Here is a 27,625-nt window from a genome sequence, read left to right as displayed (position 1 = left end):
TCATTTCTTTCCCTTTGCTGGCTCTGGTGGCTTGGCAGCTTCTGGTGGCTTGGCGGGCTCTGGTTCCTTGCCCTGCTGGGGTCCTTTTTCCTTTCCTGGAGGAGGAACCAGCATATGCTTTTTGACCCTCTTGCCTCTGACGTGGTTTCTTTGAAGACGCACATCGATAAAAGCAAAAAATGCAGCCAAACTCATAAGGATCTGGAAAACAAAAGGTCCTCGTGACTCCTGCTTTCCATTCCCAAGGTGGCCAGTTCCCCTCCTGTTCTCTCGTTTATCAGTGGTTGCTGTTTCACATGTTGCTTTTGTCCCCTTGAATGGCGAGCAGTTCCGAGAGGCTTGGAGCCTGTCTACTTCCTCACCTCTGCCGTCTCCACTCCCTCGTCTTGCCTTCTCACCTCTGTTTCTTTTTTCTCTTTAAACCTAGCCAGGGTGGGACCGTTTGCTCTGGGTTGGAGCTTGGGCTGGCTCCCCGGACATCATCTTTATTTAAATGGTGGCTCCATTGTAAACATCCGTCTATTTTACTTTTTTTTTTTTTTTTTGAGACTAAGTCTCGCTCTGTTGTCCAGGCTGGAGTGCAGTGGTGCAATCTCTGCTCACTGCAACCTCCACCTCCTGGGTTCAGGTGATTCTCCTGCTTCAGCCTCCTAAGTAGCTGGGATTACAGGCATGCAACATCATGCCTGGCTAATTTTTGTATTTTAGTAGAAAATACATTTTCTACTAAATTTTGTAAATTTCATATTTTTGTAAATTTTGTATTTTTATATTTCACCATGTTGGCCAGGCTGGTCTCAAACTCTTGATCTCAAGTGATCCACCTGCCTTGGCCTCCCAAAGTGCTGGGATTACAGGCATGAGCCAAAGTGCCCGGCCAATACTCATTTAAATAAATATCCAACTATGAAATGTCATGATGTCCCTATTAAGGACCCCACCACTGCCTTTCAGCTTCCAGGGCCAGCTCCCCTCTCTGGAGTCTGGATGGGCTGCATTGGACTATAGCATGTCATTGGGAGCCTGGCAGCTTCCTCTGTAACCCCCTGCCCTTGGCCTGACTTCCTAGACCCCTTCCCCTCCTTGCCTCCTCTTCCTTCATCAACCCTCCTGCCCATCCCCTGTGATCAATCTCGCCCTCCCTATATACTTGTTTCCCTCACGCTACTGAGAAGGCATTGCCAAACTCCTCAGAGCTGGCCAAAAGCAGGCTGGCTTCCTCCTGCATCACTCCTGGGGCTAGAGGATGGGGTGAGAAGCAGCTGATCATGCAGCGCCGGAAGACACCTGCCATTCCCCTTGGTTTCTATAATGCCATTTCCTGCTATTGTCCTTCCCTGGCCACTTTGTTTTAGGCCTTTTTCTTTTTAATGTTTTGAATTTTGATTCATTTCAAATGCCCAGAAAATAATAGAACATCTTACCCCCACTCCCACCTCCACCAGGCCAGGAGCCAATGAAATTTAAAAGATACTAACATCTTGCAAATGTCCCCTGTAGGCCTCTTTGGAAACAAGAAGTCCAGCTTCATGGACGGAGGTGCAGCCCCTTCACGTCCCTCCCTCTTACTGTCCCTCTCGCCTCCCTCCTCCAACTTTTGTCCTCCCAAAGACAGTCACACATTGGAAGCTGATGCGCAGTTTACCCACCTGAATTTGTGCATTTCTACATATTATATATTCATAAACAATGTATACTATTTTGTGTATTTCTTTCTTTTTTTTTTTTTGAGACAGAGACTTGCTCTGTCGCCGAGGCTGGAGCGCAGTGGCACAATCTTGGCTCACTGCAACCTCCGCCTCCCGGGTTCAAGCAGTTCACCTGCCTCAGCCTCCCAAGTAGCTGAGACTACAGGCACGTGCCACCACGCCTGGCTAATTTTTTGTATTTTTAGTGGACACAGGGTTTCACCATATTGGCCAGGATGGTCTCAATCTCCTAATCTCGTGATCCACCAGCCTTGGCCTCCCAAAGTGCTGGGATTACAGGCGTGAGCCACTGCACCTGGCCTATTTTGTGTATTTCAAAATACACTTTTTTTTCTTTTTTTTTTTTTTAATTAAAGAGAAAGAGAGAGAGAGAATGGGGAGGAGGAAAAAGGAAGAGAAAGAGAGAGAGAGAATGGGGAGGAGGAAAAAGGAAAAGAAAGAGGGAGAGAGAATGGGAGTATTGCTTTCTTGCCCAGGCTAGAATGCAATTTAGTAATGGGTATTGAAAACCTCTTGTATACTGATAATTATACTTAATGATGTAGTCAGGAAGGAATAAGGGAAGAAGATAACAAACAAACAGCCAACCAATATTTCATTTAAACCTATGAAATGCTATGCGATTACTGAGGAGTGATTTACTTCCAATTATATAGTCACTTTTGGAATAGGTGTGAGGTGGTAATGTATGTTTTGTGTATTTGAAGTGGAGAGTTCTATAAATGTTTATTAAATTTACTTGTTCCGGGTCTGAGTTCAAGTCCTGAATATCCTTGTTAATTTTCTGTCTCGTTGATCTATAGAATCGTTAGCTATTCTTGTTACATTGATCCTTTTACCATTATGTAATGTCCTTCTTTGCCTCTTTTGATCTTTGTTGCTTTAAAGTCTACTTTATCAGAGGCGAGAATTGCATCTCCTGCTTTTTGTTTATTTGTTTATTTTTACTCTCTGGTTGGTAAATCTTCCTCCTTCTCTTTGAGTCTTTGTGTATTGTTGCATGTAAGATGGGTCTGGATGCAGCATACCGATGGGTTTTGGCTTTTTATCCAATTGAAATATATATAAGTTTAATACTGGCGTTTGATGCTAGCTGGCTGTTTTGCCCATTAGTTGATGTAAATTTTTCATTGTATTAATGTTCTTTGCTTTTTAATATATTTTTGGAAAGGCTGATATTGATTGTTCCTTTATATGTATAGTGCTTCTTTCAGAAGCTCTTGTAAAGCAGGCCTGGTGGTGGTGAACTCTCTAAGTACTTGTTTGTTCGCAAAAGATTTAATTTTTCCTTCGTTCATAAAGCTTAGTTTGGCTGGATAGGAAATTCTGGGTTGAAAGTTCTTTTCTTTAAGAATGTTAAATATTGGTCCCCACTCTTTTCTGGCTTGTAGGGTTTCTGCTGAGAGATCTGCTGTGAGTCTGATAGATTTCCCTTTGTGGGTAATCTGACCTTTCTCTCTGTCTGCCCTTAGTATTTTCTCCTTCATTTCAACCCTAATAAATCTGGCAATTATGTGCCTTGGGGTTGGTCTTCTTGAAGAATATCTTTGTGGTGTTCTCTGTATTACCTGGAGTTGAATATTACCTTGCCTTGCTAAGTTGGGAAAGTTTTCCTGAATGATATCCTGAAGAGTATTTTCCAACTTGGATTCATTCTCTTCATCACATTCAGGTACACCTATCAAATGTAGATTAGGTCTTTTCACATAGTCCCATATTTCCTGGAGACTTTGCTCATTCCTTTTTATCCTTTTTTCTCCAATCTTGTCTTCTCGTTTCATTTCACTGAGCTGGTCCTCGACTTCTGATATCCTTTCTTCTGCTTGATCAATTCGACTGTTTAAGCTTGTGCATGCTTCGCGAAGTTCTCGTGTTGTGCTTTTCAGCTCCATCAATTCACTTATATTCCTCTCTAAATTGTCCATTCTCGTTAGCATTTCGTCAAACCTTTTTTTAAGGTTCTTAGTTTCTTTGCACTGGGTTAGAACAAGTTCTTTTAATTCACAGAAGTTTCTCATCACCCACATTTTGAAACCTGCTTCTGTTATTGGAACACACTCGTTCTCCATTAAGTCTTGTTCCGTTACTGATGAGGAATTGCGATCCCCTGTAGAGGGAGAGGCATTCTGATTTTGAGTATTCTCTGCCTTTTTAGGCTGGTTTCTTCCCTTCATTATATATGTATCTGTCTGTTGTCTTTGTAATTACCGACTTTCTAACTAGGTCTCTGAGCGGACGTCCAACTTTTTGATTCCCAGCACCGAAATCTGAGCAATCCACTGCACCGGCCAAAACAGCGGTGTTAAGATTGATGGTGCCTTTCTGCCCAGAAATCTCTGGACTCTGCACCAAGAACTGCCGCTTTAAGGCGCCAGCAAAACCGCCGCGCCGGCCACAAGAGTCGCTCTGGCGACCTGTGGAGCTCCTCCGCTGGGAATCTCCTGGTCCGTGAGCTACAAATATTCGTCTGAAAGTGTGGCGTCCTCTCGTTCTCTGCGCTTTCACTGGGAGCTACGTGCCCGAGCTGCTAGTGGTCAGCCATCTTGGATCTCTCTCTTACACTTTTTATATTTAAATAAAAAGCATCCTACCTTCCAATGCTTGCTTTTTAAACTTAAAAAAAACTTTTTAGATTTAGCCACATTGAGAAATATAAGTTTATTAATTTTAACTGATGTAGTCTACTATATGAATGAACGAAATGAGAGACAGGGTGTTTCTACCACTCACTGCAGTCTTGAACTCCTGGGCTCAAGCAATCCTCCCCACCTTAGCCTCAGCTGGGACTATAGGCCCTTGCCACTGTGCAATTAAAAAAACTGTTTTTGTAGAGGCAGGGTTTCCCTATGTTGCCCAGGCTGGTGTCCTGGACTCAAGTGATCCTCCCGCCTCGGTCTCCCAAAGTGCCAGGATTATAGGTGTGAGCCACTGTACCCAGCTTATGATGTCTTCTGTTGAAAAGTTTTAACATATATGCGCGCGCGCGCACACACACACACACATATACACGCACACTATATATATATATATACACACACATATACATATGCATATAATTATTTGTTTTGAGATGGAGTCTTGCTTTGTTGCCAGGCTGGAGTGCAGTGGCATGATCTGGGCTCACTGCAACCTCCATCTCTGGGTTCAAGTGATTCTCCTGCCTCAGCCTCCCGAGTAGCTGTGACTACAGGAGTGCACCACCACACCCAGCTAATTTTTGTATTTTTAGTAGAGATGGGGTTTCACCATATTAACCAGGATGGTCTCAATCTACTGACCTCATGATTTGCCTGCCTCAGCCTCCCAGAGTGCTGGGATTACAGGTGTGAGCCACCGCGCCTCGCTGAAAAGTTTTTATTTTAATGGGATACATAGTCTCTCTCTCTCTCCCTCCCTTCCTCTCTCTCCACAAATCCCAAGGACATTTATTGAATATTCTATTCAACTGTTTTATAATGCTGCCTCCGTCATATGCCAAGTTGCCATATGTTTATAGGTCTATTTCTGAGTTCTCTTTTCTATTCCTGTATTAGTCTGCTCAGGATGCCATGATAAAATACCCTAGACTGAGTGGCTTAAACAACAGACATTAACTTTCTGGCAGTTCTGGAGGCTAGAAGTCCATGAGCAAGGTGCCAGAAAATTTCGTTTCTGGTAAGGGCTCTCTTCCTGGCTTGCAGATGGCTGTCTTCTCACTACGTTTTCACATGGCCTTTCTTTGATGCCTGTGTGTGTGTGTGTGTGTGTGTGTGTGTGTGTGTGTGTGTGTAGACAGCGAGCAAGTGAGAGAATTCTCTGGTCTCTTCTTAGAAAGACACTTTATTGGCCAGACTCACACCTGTAATCACAGCACTTTGGGAGGCCAAGGCAGGTGGATCACCTGAGTTCAGGACTTCAAGACCAGCCTGTCTTACATGGCGAAACGCTGTCTCTAGTAAAAATACAATGTTAGGCCAGGTGCAGTGGCTCACACCTGTAATCCCAGCACTTTGGGAGGCTAAGGCAGGTAGATTATGAGGTCAAGAGATTGAGATCATCCTGGTCAACATGGTGAAACCTTGTCTTTACTAAAAGTACAAAAAATTAGCTGGGCATTGTGGCACATGCCTGTTGTCCCAGCTGCTTGGGAGGCAGAGGCAGAAGAATCTCTTGAACCTGGGAGGCAGAGGTTGTGGTGAGCCAAGATCACGCCATTGCACTCCAGCCTGGGCAACAAGCGAAACTCCATCTCAAAAGAACAAAAACAAAACCAAAATACAAAATTAGCTGGCATGGTGGTGCACGCCTGTAATCCTAGCTACTCGGGAGGCTGAGGCAGGAGAATCGCTTGAGCTGGGAGGCGGAGGTTGCAGTGAGCTGAGATTGTGCCACTGCACTCTAGCCTGGGTGATAAGAGTGAAACTCTGTCTCAAAACAAACAAAAAATAAGATACTTACTGGATCAGGACCGCAGTATTCTGACCTCATTTAACCTTGATTACTTCCTTAGAGGCCTCATCTCTAAGTACAGCTACATGGGGGTTTAGGGCTTCAGCATGTGATTTTGCAGGGTGTGAGACACAAATATTCAATCTAACAATCTCATTAGTCTTCTTGTCAATCCCTGAACTACTACCAAAGCTTTATGGTTAATCTGATATCTTGTTGGGTGAGTCCATCCTTGTTAATATTTTTCTTCTTCCATAAGAATTTTAGAATCACCTTGTAAAGTTCCATGAAAAACCCATGTTAGGTTGAAATTTTATTTAATTTACAGATTAATTTAGAACTGAATTGCCATGACTATGATAAGTTTTCATATTTGTGAATGTGGAATGTTTGTCTATTTACATTTTCCTTTGATGTCCATTAATAAAGTCTTATAATTTCGAGGTAGCATCTTACATATCTTTTGGTAAGTTTATTCTTAGACACCTTGTGGTTTCTGTTGCTCTTTTAAGTGGTTTCTTTTAAAATCATATATATATATATATATATATATATTTTTTTTTTTGAGATAGAGTCTCACTCTGTCACCCAGGCTGGAGTGCAGTGGCTCCATCTCAGCTCACTGCAATCTCTGCTTCCCCGGTTTAAGCTATTCTCATGCCTCAGCCTCCTGAGTAGCTGGGACTACAGGCATGTGCCACCACGCCTGGTTAATTTTTGTATTTGTAGTAGAGATGGTGCTGGTCTCGAACTCCTGACTTCAAGTGATCTGTCCACCTTGGCCTCCCAAAGTGCTGGGATTAAAGGCATGAGCCACCATGCCCAGCTAAAAAAATCATACATTTCTCATTGTTCATTGTCGGTATTCAGGAACACTATTGCTTTTGTGTCTGGTAACCTTGTGGAATTCAATCACTTCTAGTGATTTGACTGTAGATTCTCTTAGATTTTGTATGTTGATAATTCTATTAGATTTTTCCTCTTTCCAATCTCTATACCTTTTGTTTTTCTTGTCAAATTGTACTAAGATTTCCATCACAATGTTGAATAGAAGATAGTAAGCATGTCTAAGGAAATGCTCCTGAAGTGTCACCATAAAATACAATTTGTGTAAGTTTGGATAGATATCTATATTAAGATAAGGAAGTTCTCTTTATTCCTAGTTGGCTAAGAGTTTTCTAAAAATTGGTATTGAATATTACTAGTTTTTCTACAGCTTATGAGATATATTTTTCCTTTAAATAAAACAGTGAAATATATTATGTGAATAATTATAGTGAAACATATTAGTATGTATATTAAATATAATAATTTGTGTGTGTGTGTGTGTGTATCGCAAAACCATCTTTGTATTCCTGGCATCAGTGCGGCTTAATAATGATGTATTGCTTTCTTATATATTGCTTGATTCACTATATTATTATTATTATTTTGAGATGGTGTCTCGCTTTGTCCCCCAGGCTAGAGTATAGTGGTGCGATCTCGACCCACTGCAGCCTCTGCCTGCTAGGTTCAAGTGATTCTCCTACCTGAGTCTCCTGAGTAGCTGGGATTACAGACACTCACCACCGTGCCTGCCTAATTTTAGAGACAGGTTTTACCATGTTGGCCAGGCTGGTCTTGAACTCCTGACCTCAAGTGATCTACCCACCTCGGCCTCTCAAATTGCTGAGATTACAGGCGTGAGCCACCACACCCGGCCTCACTATGCTAATATTTTATTTAGAATTTTTGTGGCTATCTTCGAATATGATAGGCCTGTAGTTTACTTTCCTTATAATGTCTGGTCTTAAGATCAAAGCTCTACCAGATAGTAGGACATATTACAATGCTTTTTAAAAGAAAAAAAAAAGAGACAGACCAAATAGAACTGAATTTATAAAGTCTAGAAATAAACTCTACATATGGAATTTTTAGCATTTAACAAACATGCCATTTCAAATCAGTGGGGGAAAAGATGTACTATTCAATACAAGAGTAAATGTACAGAACAACGGGAAAGCCATCAGGATATAAAAATGGAGTCATGGTTCATACCCTATCCCTAAACCACTCAAATGTAAAATGTGAAACAGTAAAAGTGCCAGATGAAAACACAGATAAATTCCTTCATTACCTGATTTTCTATTTATTTTTGAGTCAACTTTTAAAAATTATATATATATATTTTTAGAAAATTATTTTAACTGAGCTTTCTAGTTTATTGGAATAAAAAGCTATTTTCCGGTGTGTGTGTGAGTGTGTGTGTGTGTGTGTATGTGCGTGTGTGTGTTTGCTGTGAGACAGGGTCTTACTCTGTCATCTATGCTGCAGTGCTGTGGTGCAATCACTGTCTCACTGAAGCCTTGACTCCCCAGCTCAAGTGATCCTTTCACCTCAGCCTAAGTAGCTAGGACTACAAGTGCACGTTGCTACACCCAGTTATTTATTTATTTATTTTGGTAGAGATGTTGCCCAGGCTGGTCTTGAACTCCTGGGCTCAACTGATCTTCTCGCCTCAGCCTCCCAAAGTGCTGTTACAGACATGAGCCATCCAACTGGCTTCTCACATGATCTTTAAAATCTCTTTTGATCTTTGTACTATTTTTCTTTGTTCCTACTTTTCTTTTTCTTGAAGTTTGTCTACTTTACTAGTGTTTTCAAATAACTACATTTTTGGTTTTATGAATACTCCCTATAAATCTTTGTTTCCTATTTCATTAGTTTTTAGTTCTTAACTTTGGCATCTCCTTAATTTCATTATTTTGTTTTGTTTTGGTAACTTCTTCATCTAGACATTTGATTTGTTAATGTTCATTCTTCTTTTCTAAGTATACAGATTTGAATTTGAATTGTTTATCTGTATTTTACAGGTAGAATTTGCAAATACTACATATAACTAAATCCCCATATACTGGGAAAACCTTAGATTTATCCCCCAAACATACAAGGCTTTAGTTACATTTTAGTTATTGATTTCTAACTGTATTGCATTAGAGAATGTAGTCTATATGTTATCAGTTCCTTGTTATTTATTTATATTGGCTTTGTGGTCTTATGTGAGTTTAATTTTTATCAAAGTGATAAAAATTTCAACTGAGCTTAAAGAGAATATAAAGCCTGTTATTATTAGATGTATGGTTCTATGTTTTATATGTTAGTGGATCAAGCTGTTAATTAATGAGGGGCATGTTAAAATCTCCTGCTATGATTACTATTTGTCAATTCTTCCTTATAATTAAGTCTATGTTGACTTTTATATTTTGGGGTTATATTGTTAGGTGCATACAAGTTCAAAATTGCTATATGTAGTGATCGTCTTGATTTTATATATAAAATTGGTTTAGTCTGGTATTAAAGCTTGTCAGCTTTCATTCATTCATTTTTTTTTGGAGATGGAGTTTCACTCTTACTGCCTAAGCTGGAGTGCAGTGGCTTGATTTTGGCTCACTGCAACCTCTGCCTCCTGGGTTCAAGTGATTCTCCTGCCTCAGCCTCCCAGTAGCTGGGATGAGAGGCATCCGCCACCACGCTCAGCTAATTTTAAAATATTTTTAGTAGAGATATGGTTTCACCATGTTGGCCAGGCTGGCTTCAAATTCCTGACCTCAAGTGATCCGCCTGCCTTGGCTTCCCAAACTGCTGGTGTTACAGGGTATGTCAGCTTTCTTTTGGTATTTTCCTCCCTTATAACCTTTTACATCCCTTAAAACCTTTCTCTGTTCCTAAATTGATCTCATCATTTTCTGTAGTTCTTTGAGCATTTTTAAGATAGTTGATTTAAAGTGTTTGTCTAGTAAATCTAATATCTAGGCTTCCTCAGGGACAGTTTCTGTTAATTTCTTTTTATTTATTAGTGTATGGACCATACTTTCTTGTTTCTTTGCATACTTTGTAATTCTTTGTTAAAAACTAACCATTTTTCCAGGTGCGGTGGCTCACACCTGTAATCCCAGCTACTCGAGGGGCTGAGGCAGGAGGATCGCTTGAACCCGGGAGTGGGAGGTTGTAGTGAGCCAAGATTGCGCCACTACACTTCAGCCTGGATGACAGAGTAAGACCCTGTCTCACAACACACACACACACACACACACACACGAGAAAATAGCTTTTTATGTTGGTCACTAGCAAGCTTCACCAGGAATTTGGGCTGCTGTTTTTATAGCCATTGCCAACCTGTGGGGGTAAGAGATGGCAGGCAGGTAAGTTAAAGTACGCAATCCTCTCTTACCAAAATCCAGCAGCTTCTCCTTCATTAAACACTCCTCTGGTTCTTCTAAGTTTTTAATGAGATTTGGGTTCTGAAGAAGTTAGTTCTGACAGTTTTTGCTAGATTACTCATTGCTGCAGTAAAGAGACAAAAGTTTGGAGTTCCTTATTATGCCATTTTCAGTGACACTACTCTCATTAAATATGGAAGGTTCTCCATCTTTATCACTGAATATTTTCTCTTCTCCATTTTCTCTATTTTCTTTTTATTTATTAATTATTTTTTTAGACAGGGTCTCTCTCTGTCTCCCAGGCTGGAATGCAGTGATGGGATTACAGCTCACTGCAGCCTCAGCCTCCTGGGCTCAAGTGATCCTCCTAACTCTGCCTCCTGAGTAGATGGGATCTTGGGCATGTGCCACCATGCCTGGCTAATTTTTTTTTTTTTTTTTTGGAGACAAGGGGAAGGTCTCATGATGTTGCCTAGTCTGGTCTTGAATTCCTGGACTCAGGCAATCCTTCCACATTGGACTCCCAAAGTACTGGGACTACAGATGTAAGCCATTATGCTCGGACTCCATTCTCTTGAATATTTCCTCTTATCTATTCTCTTGACAACTTTTAAAAATTTTCATTAACAAATTTTTTCTTTATCTTAAACTCCTGGCCTCAAGAAATCCACCCACCTCAGCCTCCCAAAGTGTTGGGATTACAGGCATGAACCACCATGCCAACCCCTCCCCCAGCTTTTTTTTTTTTTTTTTTTTTAAAGAGATAGGGTCTTGTTTGTTGCCCAGGCTGGAGTGCAGTGGTTATTCACAGATATGATCACTGTGCACTATAGCCTTGAACTCCTGGGCTCAAGAGATTCTCTTGCCTCAGCCTCCTGAGTAGCTGAGACTACAGGCATACGTCACTGTGCCTAGCTTCTTGACACCTCTTTTATTATTTTTTAGACAGAGTCTCGCTCTGTCACTCAGATAGGAGTGCAGTGGCACCATCAGAGCTCACTGTAGCCTTGATCTCCTGAGTTCAAGCCATCCTCCCACCTCAGCCTCCTGAGCAGCTGGAATGACAGGCATGTGCCACCATGGTTGGCTAATTTTAAAATTTTAAGTAGAGACAGGGTCTCCCTATGTTGCCTATAGGGAGTCTCAAACCCTTGGACCCAAGGGATCCACCTGCCTCAGCCTCCCAAAGTGCTGGGATTACAGGTATGAGCCACCACGCCCAGCCCAACAACTGTTGATGGATGTTCTCACTCCATGTTTTATCTCAATCTCTTTCTCATGTTCTCTCTCTCTTTGTGCTGTGTTCTGGGTGATTTCCCCATACCTTTCAGTTAACAGATTCCTTTTCAGCTCTCTGATCTGTTTGTGAATTCATCTATTGACATTTTTATTTCAATAACTATATTTTCTATTCTAGACACTGTACTTTTAAAAAATCTGTCTATTCTGCCCTCATAGTATCTTATTCTTTTCTCAGGAGTCGTATGTCTGTGATCATTTAAAATATATTATTATTTTCAGACAGATCTTCTATTATTGCATGTTCTCAGGATTCTAATCCATTTGTTGCATTTTTGTTGATTCTTGATTCCTAGTACTGTTTTTTTTTTTTTTTTTTAATCAGGTGTTTTGTAGTTTCTAATTGTTAGTTCATTTTTGACAAGGTTTTCCCCCTCCCCACTGTGAAAATCTTTTCATGCCTTGATTGTGATTTTGCATTTGGTTCTATCAGGAGTCCAAGGATATCAGCAGAATATCAACAGACTGGGATCAATTTTTATGGTAATTCCCAGAGATGAAGGTTTCTGGGCTGCATCAAGGTGTCTAGGCTGCAGGTAACAATAATTCAAACTCCAATCTGTACAAAGGGCAGGCTCGAGGTTTCTGTTTCTCAAGGAAGACTTCTCCCTGTACTCAAACATGTTTCCTTATTTCTCTGTGTTGGTAATAAGAAGGGTATGTGTCTTTTTCCATCTTTCCCCTAAGCGGGTAGTCTTTCCAGGGTGCTGGCTTTATACAGGGTTTGCAGTTCTAAATTCCCACTTTGCTTAGGATCGAGGCCTTATTTCTTGACTTGAGAGTGCATGAAAATCCATGCTCTAGTTTCCTGAGACAATGCCTTGTGGATCATTCCCACTCATACTTTGCAGCTTATGTGATCACTGCCTCGTTTTCCATTTCTGGCGCCTGTGTGTTTCCATTTCTTTTTTGCCAGCTCATTCATTCAATTAAAGTTAAATACTGGTTACATTTCCCCTGATATTTTTAGGTAAGCACAGCAGGAAGATTTTCAGGGTTCATTGGTTTTACATCTTGCTGGAACTAAAAATGTCTTCTCAGTCTCCTTGTTGAGGAACTTGTCCTCTGCCTGTCCTTTTACCTTGTCCTCTGCTTGTCCCTTTTCTGAGAGTCCTTATTTGGCCCTCTTGTCCTTTCTCCTTGTATTGCAGGTCCTCATTTATCTCATCAAGACCTATGGATCCCTGGACCCTAATAGTTTTTAACAAGGAGGCAGGACAAAATGTACTCATAAAGCTAAGTTTGAATCTTGTTTCTGCTACTTACCTGCTGAGTGACCTGGGGGCAAGTTACTTGGCCATTCTAAGCCAGTTTCCTCATGTGTAAAGTGAGTGAAACAGTGAACAAGAGGGCTCTAGAGCCAGGCTGTGAATGTGCAATGAACAAAGGGACTTAGGAATTGGGGTTTTCATTGACTGGCAGGGGGTTAGGTGGATGTGCCCTGTGATTACACAGGTGATGGGCAGGGATTCAACTCCATGAGTCCTCAGGCACGATGTCAAGCAATTTACATGTAAGCCTCAGGATTAAATGTCAATTCTGCAAGGAATTATGACTGTCCCCATGTTACAGATGAGGAAATAGGCTGGCAATGGTTCAGTAACTTGCCCAGTTCTGTCTCATTCCACTAGATGATGCTTTGGGCTCAACATCCTTCTGATCCAAACATCCTTTATAGGGATATTCATTGGAGACCTAACACTGCTTTAGAAGTGATATATTTTTTTTAAATCTCATTTTGTCTTATTTTATTGATTTATGGGAGAGTAATTTTCTTCTTTAAATTTTGGGGTTGGGGTCCTTCTGGGGTGATCTTCCAGTTAAGTGTGAGCTGGCACGGGAGTTCAGAGGAACAACTGGTTGCTACACCTCCCTTCCCTCTAAAGAAAGCAAAGGCTCAGGTTCTCTTTGACCACCAGGTAGGTAAGAGTTCCACACTGTCACTCCAACACATAGGTAGGCTTTTTTGGAGCATTTTCTGCCTAGCTGTCCCTCTTGCACCCAGCTGCCTCTGCCTGGGCCCCACTGATGCTCTGAGCCCCTGACTCAGGCACAGATATGGGAGGTGAGGTGTGTCTCTCTGGTGACCTTCCAGGTACTCCCTCCACCACCCCCGCCACACACATGATCAGCATTCTGGACACAGGCAGTCTCCATTGCCCCTTACTTACAGAAATGGGCCATAGGATGAAGGGTATGTATCTGTTAATGGCAAAGCTGTACAGTAAGATGAAGAAGCTGAAGATGGATATCTCCATGGTGATGATAAGCATCGAGATGGGGTGCACAGTGAGTGAGGAGAACAGCATCATTGCCACTATTAGGCAGACCTGCAGTGAGACAGACACCTGAGCCAGCAGCAAGGGCCTCTCACCATCTTTCTGAGAACACCTGGAGCCTGCTCCTCCTTTCCCCCACCCTTGGTCAAGGCCCCCCACCCAGGGATACCAGTCCAGCTTACCACACTCAGAATCTTGACCTCAGCATGCCCTAAGAGCCAGAACTCTTTATTGCTGTCTTTTAATTCCCACCGGTAGCGGCGACACCCCTTCCTCGTGCTCACTTCGTGCTTGGGCTGCACTGACTTGGGTTTCTTCGGTGCTGCCGCCTCATCGTCCTTCTCATCTTCTCCGGGTTTGTCTTTGGCTGGAGGTGGAGCTGGCTCTGGCGCCGGCTTGTCCCCCTTTGCTGCCTTAGGTGCATGGCTGACTCGGTGTCCTTGGCTTCTCACAGCCGGCCTGTTTTTTCTCTCTTCTGCTGTTTCTGAGTAGGCCAGGCCTACCAGAGAGCCTGGTGTTCACCGAGCGGCTCAAAGAGGGCCCGCTCAGCTAACCGCCAGGACAACCGAATGCCAACTCCCGCCCCCTCTCCACGCGCGCCGGTCGCCGCGCGCAGCTGCCGGCCGCCTACCCTCCACGCGCGGGCCCCCGACGGGCCCCACCTCCGTTCCCTACCTGCCGTCCCACCTCGGCGCGGAGCTGCCCTCGCGGTCCCAGCCTGGCGTTGCCGGGCGGCCTGAGGTCTGGAAGCTGCAGCTCCGCTGCCAGGTCAGGGGGCTGAGAGCACCGGGTCACAGCCCTGAGCTCCGCGGGCGCAGCGCCACGGGCAGAAAAATACAACGCGACTTTCACAAGGCAACGACAGGAAGCAGGCGTTCTCGATAAAAGCAGCAGCCCTGATTTTATGGTCACATTTAGGCCGGAATGGGTGACAGCATGCGAGCTCGGGAGTGAGCTCGGTGGGAGCGATTCGACAGACACATGCATCTGAGAGGGCGCGGGGCTGGCTTCAGGCGGGCCTCTGCGGGCCGTCGGGGCCGGTTTCAGGGTAGGCATCCCCGGCAGGGGAAACCTTGCTTTCGACTTAGACTCGCAGGAATTTTTTCAAGTTAGTCCTCATCGTCTTGGTGACCACAAACGCATCGATGCCACACACGATTACCGCTGTGAGACACAGGGACTGTCAGATACAAGACCATATGCGGGAAGGAAAGGCGGGGTTATTTTGCAGCTCGGCAACAAGGTCTCGAACCTACCTCCATCCAGGGCGGGCGCTGCAGGCGGCCTCCTGTCCCCTCTGACCCTTCTCTACCCCAGTTGGCTGCTGCAGGGCCACTCTGCCTTTCCCAGAAAAAGGGATTTTGGAAACGGGGGATTTTGTTGCCAGTAGTAGCCTCGCCTGATGCGTGAGGCACCAGGAAAGGACCAGGGAAGGGCACTGGCCCTAAGCGTTTGCAGGTAGGGGTGGGTCCTGAGAAGACCTCTCCGTGGAAAGACTTTTGGGCTATGTTTGCAAAGGGCAGGAAGGAGTTCTTAAGGGGAGGAGGATAACCCAGGCACTAGACTGGAGTCTAAGGAATCTGGTGTGGCCAGGACCTCCGGAGCCCCTGAGAAGGGGGCAGAGTTGAGGCTGGAGAGGTGCAGGATCTGGGACTCTTACCAAGAGGTCAGGTGTGAGACTCAGAAAACCCACTTGCAGTGGCCATGAGGTGAATGGAAAGTGAACCAGGCTGGAGGCAGGAAGACCAGTGAGGGGTGAGAGTGGGATGCTGCCATCCAGTAAGAAATGGAGACCTGGGGGTGGGAACCCCCGGCAGACGTGGGGGGTCCCCATGGCATGGATATTCCCTTGTGCACGCCGGGACTCTTGACAGCTTTGGATGTTTCTCTTTACGGTCACTTAATTCCTGGCTGCTTAATGAGCTTTTCCTAGGTATGCTTTGCCCCAGTGAATCTGTGAGCTTCCCCAAAGGGGAAGGGGCTCCATCCCCAGCACTGAGCTCAGGTCTGGCACAATCTAATGGGATTGACAGATATTTACTGATTATGGAATGAAGTCAAATAAACTCTTTTTTTTCTGCGTTAATTTCTGTTCTCATTGTTTAACTTCTTGAACCAAAGCCCTACCTCCCCACCCCGACCCCCTGAATCTTCCAAGCATTTGATCTGCCATTTCTTGTGTTCTTCCATATGATGAGGGTTTGAGTCCCAGTTTGTCCCAGTCTTGTGACCCACAGCAAGGTATTTAACCTCAGTTCCTCTATCTGTAAAAATGAGAGTTGTAAAGATGAAGTCAGAATGTGCCTAGCCTGGTGCAGGGCATATACTGGGCACTTCGACATGTGGCAGGCTTCTTCCTGCCTTCCTTCCTGAATAGGCGGATTACTCACTTTCACAGTGCACTATCCCCCCCTACAATCTCTCTTTTTATCTGTCTTTAAAATACAATTCTCTAGTCCAGAAGATCAAAGTCCTATTTATAGATGAAAAGATCTTGCTTAACATTTCAAAAATAGTGTGTACAATTCTCAAAAGGGGTTTAGCAGACTCTTGCTTTTGTACCTATTCGGAGAATGCATATTAGAATTAAGATTTTCATGAGCTCAGAGTTGGTGCAACTTCATATCATCTGAAGAAGTCAGTGCAAGAAGGAGAGTGGGTGGCAGTGGGGATTCTGCTTGGTTAATGATCTAATGGAGTCTGCTAATTTCCCTTTTCAGTCTTGGAATACTGATCTTAAATGGAATCATGAAGGCTTCTACCTACCCCTCCAACATAGAATAAATGTCTTCTTTTCTTTTCTTGCATGGCCAAGAAGGCAACGACTGAGAGGAACACAGCTGTAATGATACTGTTGGTAAGATCCTGTAATACAGAATTGAAAATTATCAAGTTTATAAAAAAATTAATTTCATAAATATGTAAGCTTGTCAATTACACATCTAAGAATAGATGCCTTTAAAAAAACCTTCCCTTTGATTAAGATGAGGAGGAACCCTGAGGCATAATTCTTATATCATCCAGAGACATGAGTTTATGTGATTTTAAGGTCCTAGATATGACTTTGTCTGCAGAAATGGGTTTATTTTCATTAAAGAACACCATTAGAAAAAAAAGCTGACAACTTTTTCCATCAGGTTTTTCTTAAAGGGCATAGGAAAGAGATCATGAAAAAACCTAGTGGTCAAGGGGCCTAGCCCAAACTGGCCCTCTAAAATGTGACTTTTTTGTATTTTTTAATGTAAATTCTGCATTCTATTCCATACCTTATTTGTTTTAATATAAAATTTTAGCTTAGCACTTTAATTATGGATTTACTTCTCCTCCCAGATCTGGAAATTGGGCCACATTTATTCTATGAGTTTACATGTCCCAAGAACACATGAACTCATCTGAGGAGCAGGTCTGATACTCTGGAGTGAATATTTTTTGCTCTTTCCTGAAACATGGCCAGAATTGAATGTGCCCTGACATCTGCAGGCTTGTTGTGCTCCTTCTTGTGGATTCCAGTTGGTTTTCAGTCCTGAGTTCTTTTTTTTTTTTTTTTTTGAGACAGAGTTTCCCTCTTGTTACCCAGGCTGGAGTGCATTGGCGCGATCTCGGCTCACCGCAACCTCTGCCTCCTGGGTTCAGGAAATTCTCCTGCCTCAGCCTCCTGGATAGCTGGGATTACAGGCATGCGCCACCATGCCCAGCTAACTTTTTGTATTTTTAGTAGAGACGGGGTTTCACCACGTTGACCAGGATGGTCTCGATCTCTTGACCTCGTGATCCACCCGCCTCGGCCTCCCAAAGTGCTGGGATTACAGGTGTGAGCCACCGCACCCGGCCCAGTCCTCAGTTCTTTAACTGCTAGCTCAACCTGCTTCTTTATGTGCTGAAATAGTGAGGATGAGCGGGTAGGGGTGCCCTCCTGGGTCAGCAGTGGCTGGGCTTCCTTAGCAAAACAATGGGAGAATGAGTATGCAGTGTGTCAGTGGCAGCAGATTTTGATAGGGGCAAAAGCCTAGAGGATGTAACCACAATATGGGCCAGACACCTAATTTGAATACCTTCAGTCTTTAAGTCTTGATGGTCTGACTTGGTAATGGCAGCCTTTCTGGTGCACTAGTCCAAACACAGCCATCCAGTGTAAGGATCATGGAATCATAATGGCTCCAGTGGAGCTCTTTGATGTGCCAAGCATTTCCCAGTTCATCATTTAACCTCATTTAACCCTCAGAAAACAGCTTCCAAAGTCGGAATTGTCATCATCCCCAGTTTCCAGAGGACATGGTGGAGGCTTAGAGGCATTTTTCAGTTGCTTAGGATTGAATAATGGGTGGAATCAGAACTAACTCACTATTGCCTCCCATCAGGGACACCCAAATAAGGAGGAAATGAACTATTCTCCTAGTCTGCAAGTGCAGCATCCAATCCATCTTTGGCATTTTCTGTGGGATGGGTCTGGAGGGTCAAAATGATATGGCATAAGTCAGTTGAGTGTTTTTGTTGATGAACTCTTTTGGTCTGCCAGTTCCTCGGTGGGGCATATTTTATCACTCGTCTGCAAACTTGGCAATGCGTAATATGGGGATAATGACTGAGGTTCATTGGGTCTGAGGATTAAATGGCATAATGACTCTAAAAGCATCTGATAACGTGCCTGGCATTTAGTAGGTGGTGGGAGTGCATCAAAATGTAGGTTCATATCTGCTCTCAAAATGTTAACTCTCTGCAAACTCCAGGTGTTCTTCCTGTTGGGGTTGGTGACCAAGGAGCCCTATTGTGCAATGTGACTTGCCTCTAGGAAAGGCACTAATGCCTACTGTTTTGGTGCCTGGAGTTAACACTGGAACAGGGGCATGTAGCAGGGCTGGTAGAGGTTGAAAGTAAGTCCCAGCTGGGTTCTGCGGGCTGAGAGGGCAGGTCTGACTGAGGCAGGTACAGTGGTTTGTAGCTTTGCAGGAAGCTTAGCCTGTGAGGACTGTGTAAACCAAGGTAGTCAAAGATGTGAACAAGGACTCTTACAACTGAGAAGCAGAGTGTAAACTTCAAAAGTCAAATATTCTTTTTTAAAAATTGCTTTCTGTTGGCCAAAACATCTACATAACCAGAGCTCAGTTTCTCTGACCACTAACTGGTTGTGGCCTTAGATCATGAGAATTTGAGTGAAAGCACACCAATAATGATAATAAACCAACCACAGACTAGGCCCAACCAGTCTTTGACTACCTGTCATAATTTTATCTCCTTGTTGGACTATGGATATTATAGTTTACCGTGGTCCTTACTTACAAAGAAGTGCTCTCCTGAACTGTCCGTTGGAGCTAAGGTTCGCCTTGTACCTGACAGTTCTACTGTAGCTAGCTCACATTTATTGAGCACTTACTATGTGTCACGTAATGTGCCAATGTGTTAATATATGAGCTCATTTGATTCTCACAACAAACTCTCATTATCCCCAGTTTACAGATGGGTAAGCAACTTGCCCAGGGTTGTTCAGCCAGTAAGTGGCTATGACCTTGGGCAGTCTGACTTGAGTGACCAAGGGCCTTCTTCCTGCTAACCTCCTCCCTTTTTCCTTAGACACAGACCCTCTTATTTGCGTCATCTAGACAGAGAGACAGATATGGTTGATGGCTGTGTTAAAACTGCAGCTGAGCTCGGCCATGTCTGGTAGGACTTCCACTTTCTTCATAAATGCCATCCTTACCTATTATCTTTCTCTTCCTCCCAAATACCTTATTGACTCAACTTTCTCTGACTAAAATGAAAAATGTGTTTTTTACTTGACAATTTTTCCATAAAGCCTCCAAACTATTCTCTGAGATATTCAAAATCATGTAGAATTATAAGTGGGAAAGAGAAAGATGCCTTAATGGTGGGTGCTTATTATTTTAAAACAAAAACTGAATATTAGAAAAAAAGTTAATCAGGCCAGGCATGGTGGCTCATACCTGTAATCCTAGCACTTTGGGAGGCCGAGGCGGGTGGATCACCTGGGGTCAGGAGTTCGAGACCAGCCTGGCCAACATGGTGAAACCATGTTTCTACCAAAAATGCAAAAAGTAGCCAGGTGTGCCTGTAATCCCAGCTACTTGGGAGGCTGAGGCAGGAGAATTGCTTGAACCTGGGAGGTGAAGGTTGCAGTGAGCTGAGATCTCGCCATTGCACTCCAGACTGGGCAACAGGACGTGGTGGCTCACGCCTGTAATCCTAGCACTTGGGAGGCTGAGGTGGGTGGATCACAAGGTCAAGAGATCGAGACCATCCTGGCCAACATGGTGAAACCCTGTTTCTACTAAAAATACAAAAACTAGCCGGGTGTGATGACACGGGCCTGTAATTCCAGCTACACGGGAGACTGAGGGAAGAGAATTGCTTGAACCAGGGAGGCGGAGGTTACAGTGAGCCAAGATTGTGCTACTGCACTCCAGCCTGGGCAACAGAGCAATACTCTGTCTTAAAAAAAAAAAAAAAAAAAAGTTAAAACATGATTAGTTTTACAAAATGTAATATTTGTAATTGGAATTTACAAACATTGAGTATTCAACTAACTGCAACTTTCACTGGTTTCATTTTTTTGTTTTAGTTTACAATGTTTATTGCATTCCTTTTAAAAAATTGCTTTCTGTTGGCAAAAACATCTGCTTGACCAGAACTCAGTTTCTCTGACCATGCTGGATTGTATTCTTTATGATGTAGAAGTGTTTAAAATATGAGCTACTTAGAAGACAATAATTCAAATTCATACTTTCTTAGGTATCCTGGTACCTGACACTAGGCTAGAGTGGGGGAACTGGTAACCCTAAAATGAAGAGAATGTGTGGGGTGAGGAAAATTATACTTTTCCTAGCTTTGATGCAGACTCATGCTGATAAAAATGGGTCTAAATTTTAAAAGTTTAAATTAACTTTATTTATGGATTTAGTTCCACTCTCAAGTCTGCAGGTAAAACTAGTGCTGTGGAAGTCGGCACATTTATTCTGTGAGTTCACATGAACCAAGAACACCAAGAACCCATCTGAGGAGACTTCATAGGTCCTAACATAGTTTAGGGTTGAGAGCTGGGCCTGTACCTTCTCCATGGTGTCAGGGTCCCTGGCACAGCCTTCACAGCTGCAACTCAGAGACTGAGTATGGGTCCCTGAACCCAGGCTCCATCATCTGTCCAGAGGAGGAGGCCTTGATAAAATATGGTCCCAGAACCCACAGATCTCAGCAGGTCACTTGGTCACCTGTATCTGCAGCCAGTGCTCTTTGGGGCTTCCCTGCTGAGTCCAAGCCCCGATGTATCAGACTGTATCTGTCTTCCTGGTGGGGACTTTGTCAAACAATAACTGGAATAGGGAAATAAGGAACTCTATCCTTTTATGAGCCTTTAAGTTAGAAATCACCACTTAAAGTCAGCCCTCCTTGCCCTAATCCTAGACCTCCTGGGAACCAAGCCTTCTTGCCTTGAGGGAAGGGCTGAAAGGAAGTGGTGCTGCGTGTTGGGCACCTCTTACCTGTGGGGAGGCCTCTGAACCTGCGCAGAGCCTGAAACAGTTCTAGTATGAAATTGACTGTGTGTTCCAGGGCTTTCTGCACTGACCTTATCATAAGGTCCCAAGTGACTCCTGAAGCTTGATTCTAAGCCTGTCTACCTTCTGAAGTGCCAAGTCAGCACCTCCTAGCACTAATACCCTCACGAAACTTGCACATTTCCTGCTGTGCCAAGGCCTCCCAGTGGTAGCTGCTTGCCCCTCTGAAAAATTGTGTAGGTACACATCCTTCATCTCACAGAATCTAAAAGAGCAGATTTGAAAGGAAGGGACTGGATAGGTGAACACAATTTGAGTCCTGTTTTGATGAATCTTTTTCAAAAACTTCCAAGTTAATTATATCACTTACCATCTGACTAACTGTGTGGTTGCTTAGTATGTGTCCTGCTAGTATGAACTGAACATCAGAATAACCGGGCAACCATCTTGGTAACACAGAGTTTCCCACCATGAAGCTCCTGGGAGCTCACAAGGCATATCCTGTGCTGTGCCAAGTCTGGCCCATGCTCTTGAGGACGGTAGCAAGAAGGCAAGGGCTCCAAATCATATTCAGGGCTCCCACAGCCATCCCCTAAAAAGAAGATACTGTCACTTAAGACAGACAGGAAGGGGGCCTGGCTTTACTGAAGTTGACCAAAGGCTTGTAACCCTACAAGAGCTGGGCTAAACTTTCTGTGACCACTGTGAGAACAGGTCCTCTCACAGGACACTCATGGTTCAAGCTCAGGAGATCCTAGTTCTTACCTCTGTCTGGGATACTTCCTGGGCATTACCCCTGGACCCTAAAGCAAGGTATGACATCTCCTGGCTCTCTCCAGCTTTGTGTGTGGACCCAGCCTGCATGAGTCCTTTCCTCAGAGGGCCCCAGTCCTCCTGACCACAGTTCATGGTGCTGTGGAGCCATCAGTCACCCACCCCCAAGGGCCTGTGTACATCCACCAGGATAACCAATTCACCTTTGGCTCTCTCTCTCTCTCTCTCTCTCTCTCTCTCTCTCTCTATATATATATATATATATATATTTTTTTTTTTTTTTTTTTTTTTTTTTTTTTGAGATGGAGTTTGCTCTTGTTGCCCAGGCTGGATTACAATGGCATGGTCTCTGCTCACTGTAACCTCTGCCTCCCGGGTTCAAGCAATTCTCCTGCTTCAGCCTCCTGAGTAACTGGGATTACAGGCGCCCGCCACCATGCCTGGCTGATTTTTGTATTTTTAGGAGAGACAGCGTTTCACCATGTTGGCCAGGCTGGTCTCGAACTCCTGACCTTGTGATCCACCTGCCTCAGCCTCCCAAAATGCTGGGATTACAGGTGTGAGCCACCATGCCTGGCCTTTGGCTCCATATTTTAAGAAAATCATGAGGAAACAAGATACAGAGATAAAATTTAGAGAAGCTGAGGAGGACATAAATATGTAGTTTTACTGAGTTTCTTACCTTAACAGAGGATGGAGTTAGAAAAACCATCACAAGATAATAGGTTATATAGTCTCGAAAGAGTCTGGGCTTTAGAATCAGATAGACCTGGGTGCAAATCTGAGTTCCAATGCACCTACATATGGCCATGGGCAATTGAATGTTTTAAATCCAATTTTCTCATCTGTTAAGTGGGGGGTGAGGGATGACTATAACCTCACTGGGTTGTTGTGAGGATTAAATAAGGTAGCATGAAAAAGTATCTGGCACATGGTATATGCTCAAAAATGGTTACTTTACCTTCCCTTCTTGAAAATTTCCATGGACAGAGATTTGAGCTTCCCTTCAGAAACCTCTCCATAACTAAAAGGGTCTTCCACATGTACAATTAAAGTCACTCATATTTGCTTTGTCTGCTTCCTGTACTTGACATTCTGTGGGACAGAGAGAGCTCAGCAGCCTTTACAGAAAATCTCTCACACATCTGAGGAAACTATTTGAGTTTTAGTTCAAAAGGAACACTCTTACTTTGAGGTTAGAAAAATGTTCTATAAGGAAGTGGGATGTGGAAGAGGTCTAAGCTCTGAATTAGGGTTGTTCACAGTGCAAGAGAGAATGGCAAACGCCACCCAGATATCAGATGGTTCTGATGGGTGGCTGTTCTTTTTGGACGTTAGAAGGTTAACTTTGTGTCACATACTGTGCTATTGGCTTTGCACACACTTAAATATTTTGGAAACCCTATGAGGTAGTTATTATCATCCTTTTCCTTCTCTGTATTTCTTAAATGGGGAAACTGAGGCTAAAGGTCACATGGCTAGGAAAGGCCCATGACTGCCTCTGGACGAAATCACACTGCTTCTCTAGTTTGAGACCTAAGGGATTAGCTTCAGCAGTTTTTCAGTTGGCAAAGAATGTGAAAGTCTAGAAAAAGCTATTAAAGAAGGCTCTACAAGTCTTTTTCTGGTTAGTCCAGCACCCCTTTGTGATACAAACCCTAACATACACACAAAGGTTGACTCTATAATCTTCAAGGGTATACACAGCAATATTCTACAAACTCCATCATATCAACTTTTGTTTTTGGGGGGAATGTTTGTAATCAGAGTGCTGTTTGCAAAGTAGAAACATGCACTGTTTTACAAGCAATGGGTAAGAAATGTGTTTACCTACTTCATGCACTAATTAAAAATCGTTTTAAGACAAGCTGACAAGTACCATATGTTTAGTGAAGTAATAAGGGGCTTTACACTCAGGGCTAGAGTAGGAGTGTGTTGGCTGTCCTGTAGGCACAAGGCTCCAAGGAATCTTTCCGGACCAGGGCAACACCCTAACTGTCACAGCTCAGCTATGTCCTTCTCTAGAGAGATAGCTCTGTTGTTTTCACTTGAGGAGAGTCCTTACTCTGGGGCTGAGGGCAAAGCTTGTATGTGAAGAATTGTAAAAATGAACACTTACAAGTAAGGGCCAATGTAAATAGGTCAGCAAGTGATGAAGGGTTAGCATATATGTTAGCATAAAAAAAACGACGATGCAGATTTCCAGAATTGTGATTGCTATAAATGACTCATTGGCTTGGGCGATGATGAAACAAGCTAATGCTCCTATGATAAGACTCTGCCATAAAAGAAACAGAATTTGTTTTAATGCACAATTTAAAAAAAATCTATATTGTCAGAATGTAAATCTGATTACAGTGTGGTGCAGTGGCCTGCACTGTTTTGCACATACATTTTTAACATTTCTATTTTGAAGAAATGAAAAATACATGAGAATAATAAAAAAGCACACAGTATAGAAGGATAAAAAATATATCAATTTCTTTCTCTTCCCCCCAACTCAACCTTAGTCTCTCTCCTTAAAAGTAACCAGTATTAACAGTTCATACTGCATACTAGAAAGAAGTCTATATATATACTGGTAAAATACATATACTTTGATTTTGGTAGAAGTAGTGAGGAAGAGCCTGTTTTCTTTCTTTCCAAACAGCTGCTGATTATCTCAACATCATTTATTGGGAAATGCCAGTATTATCCCCACTGATCTGAAATGCAACCTTTATGGTATACTAAATTATCAGATGTATTTTGGTGTCTTGAGACTGTTCTTTCACTGAATTGTTGCTTCCTCCTCTAGTACTCTGTGATAGGCAACTCACTTTCTACTGAGTTATTGTTTGGCCTATTCTTCCTATTACTCATTCTCAGACTGTTTATGCCTCCCTTGTTTGTGTTGTGCAAGTTCCCCAAGCTAAGCGTTAGCATTTTAGTTGGGATTTCTAAATGGAATACTTAAATATTTATAATTTGGAAGAATTCACACTTTAGTTTTTCTCAAGAACAAAGTATGTCTTTCCAGTTATGGTGGTGGTTTTAAAAAAGATGTCTCAGGAGAGTTTTAAAGTTTTCTTCCCATATATGTATCATATTTCACTTATTTTTAGATATTTGATCATTCTGATTACTGTTGTAAAGAGAAATATTTTCTTACATTTTAAGTGGTTATTTGTCTAGGAAAGCTTTTACTTTATTTATTAACACAATAATGAGTCACCTAACTAAATTATCTTGTTCTAAATTGTTTCCAGTTGATTTGGGCTTTTCTAGATATATAATCACATTAGCTGAAAGAAAGGATATGTTTTATCTCTCTTTTTTTTTTTTTTTTTGAGATGAAATCTTGCTCTGTCACTAGGCTGGAGTGTAGTGGCACATCAGCTCACTGCAACCTCCACCTCCCAGGTTCAACTGATTCTCTTGCCTCAGCCCCTTGAGTAGCTGAGACTACAGGTGTGTGCCACCACATCTGGCTAATTTTTTTATTTTTAGTAGAGATGGGGTTTCACCATATTGACCAGCCTGGTCTTGAACTCCCCACCTGAGGTCATTTACCCATCTTGGCCTCCCAAAGTGCTGGGATTACAGGTGTGAGCCACCATACCTGGCCACCCCTTTTCAAATATTTTTTTCTTCATAATTATGACTAGTGGTTTCAGAAAAATTGACTCGCAGTGTAGCAGGCATCATTTCTTCCCCTCATTTAACGAATCCTTCTGTTGTTAAATATGATGGTCTTAGTTTGAAATGTTTATTTTTATAATGCCAATGGAATATTTATATACTCCTATCTTACTGGTCTCCCTTCTTGAAAATCAGGGACAAATGTTGAATTTTGTCATGTTCTGTGACATAATCTCATTATTTTTTATAATGTGATATCTCATTTTTTCCTATTACTTATAATACAGTGAATTATTTTAATAGAGTCAATATTGAATCATCCTGTTTCTTCCACAATCCTTGTGGTATTATATTATTTTCATAAAGTAGTGATGAATATTATCTGCTAATATATTGATATTATATATTGAGATCTCTAGTTCGTTTTCTTTTTCTGAACTTGGTCAAGTTTTCCTATCAGTATTATACTGACTTTGTAAAGATAGTTCAGAAGTGTTTCTTCTTTCTCTATTCCTTGACAAAGTTAGAGTAGTATCAGAATTACATCCCATGAAGGCTTGAAAGAGTTAACTTGTGAAAGGGCCTGGGCCTGATACATTTTTGAAAGATACTCATTTGATGAAATTCTCATTTTCTTCTATGTTTATATTGCCCTGTTTAGATTTTTCCCTATTCTGGGATCAGTTTTGGTAATTTATATTTTTCCAGAAAATCAACCATTTCATCCAATTATTCACATCGATTTGTTTTGCAAAGTACTCCTGTAGATCCTTTCAGTTTCACTGATGTTTGTGATTATTTTCCCATATTGTTTTCTAATTTTAAATATACATCCTCTCTTCCCCCTTTTTTTCTTGATTATATTGGCCAGTGGTTTATCAATTTAATAGGTCTTTCAAATGACAGCTCTTGTATTGATTATTTTTGTTTCCTAACTTTATAAGTTCCTATTATCTTCATTGCTTTCCTAATTTCCTTTGTGAGAGGAAACGTGAGAAGTAAAAAAGATAGGGAAAACAAGGCAAGTTGAGTAGGAAGGGTTGAGTGTGTGGAGAGCAAAGGGGCGGTGGGGAGGAAAGGTGAGGCAAAACAAAAGTGAGTGGGAAAGTGCACTATGGAAGCTTTCTGGAGCTGGCGCCCCCTGGGCATTTCCCCGAGGCCACTGCCGGCCACATCCGCCCACCTAGGTCTCACCAGCTCTCCGCTCACCATTCTCAGGATCTTCAACATTCCAGTGGGCGAGAAGAAAAAACGCTTGAGGTTGTCCCTGAATTTGTACGGGACTTTGGCTCGGCCCTCGGCACGCTCTTTGATCGCTGTCTCATTTAAGAGTTTGGACTCAGTGGGTGCAGAGGGCGTTGGGGGTGGGCGTTTGGTGGCTTTCCTTGAGGGTGCAGTGCCTTCGCTGCCTTTGGGACGTGCGGGGGCTACGGACTGCACTGTGCGAACTGAGACGGCGGTGTGCTTCCGGGGTGCGGTCTTCGCTGACATGTCGCGCCGTGCCTTGGGTACAGAACTCACTACATTGCCGCCACTTGCCAGGGCTCTGGCAGTCTCTGGTTGTTTCAAGCTCCCTGAAGGTGCCTTGGATGACTCAGGTTTGGTATCTTCAGGATTCATGGTGGGTCCCAAGGGCCTGGTCGTCTAAACCACTGCTGCAGTAGCAGCTGGCTCTCCCCTGCGAACCAGCGTCACGTCCCAACGGCTGCTACCTCCCCGGCGCGCGCACCGGGTTTTCGCTGCCCCGCCGACAAGCTGAGCCCTTCAGCCACCCTCGTTGCCACGGGAGTGGCGGGGGGGGGGGGGGAGGG

General features: G+C 43.0%; 1 protein-coding gene across 4 annotated transcripts; it reads right to left on the bottom strand.

The window, feature by feature from the left end:
• On the bottom strand, positions 1–27,625 carry LOC105728031 (CKLF-like MARVEL transmembrane domain-containing protein 1). 4 transcript variants are annotated; one of them, XM_064383156.1, is made up of 4 exons: positions 27,024–27,625; positions 24,313–24,471; positions 16,681–16,779; positions 1–201 (listed from the first exon to the last, which is right to left on the bottom strand). In XM_064383156.1, the coding sequence occupies exons 1-4, from the start codon at positions 27,432–27,434 to the stop codon at positions 1–3; spliced, it is 870 nt and encodes a 289-aa protein (XP_064239226.1). In that variant the 5' UTR covers positions 27,435–27,625. The 4 variants fall into 4 exon arrangements, with proteins under 4 accessions (XP_064239226.1, XP_012323721.2, XP_012323720.2 ...); XM_012468298.3 differs by lacking the exon at positions 1–201 and adding an exon at positions 14,790–15,094; XM_012468297.3 differs by lacking the exon at positions 1–201 and adding an exon at positions 15,621–16,178 and having other exon boundaries at positions 27,024–27,622.

Source organism: Aotus nancymaae, unplaced genomic scaffold (genome assembly GCF_030222135.1).
Source record: "Aotus nancymaae isolate 86718 unplaced genomic scaffold, 86718_ANA_hifiasm-v0.15.2.pri h1tg000030l, whole genome shotgun sequence".
Taxonomy (NCBI): domain Eukaryota; kingdom Metazoa; phylum Chordata; class Mammalia; order Primates; family Aotidae; genus Aotus; species Aotus nancymaae.
Note: the sequence above shows the minus strand (reverse complement) of the source record. Positions and strands in the feature narration are given on the sequence as shown.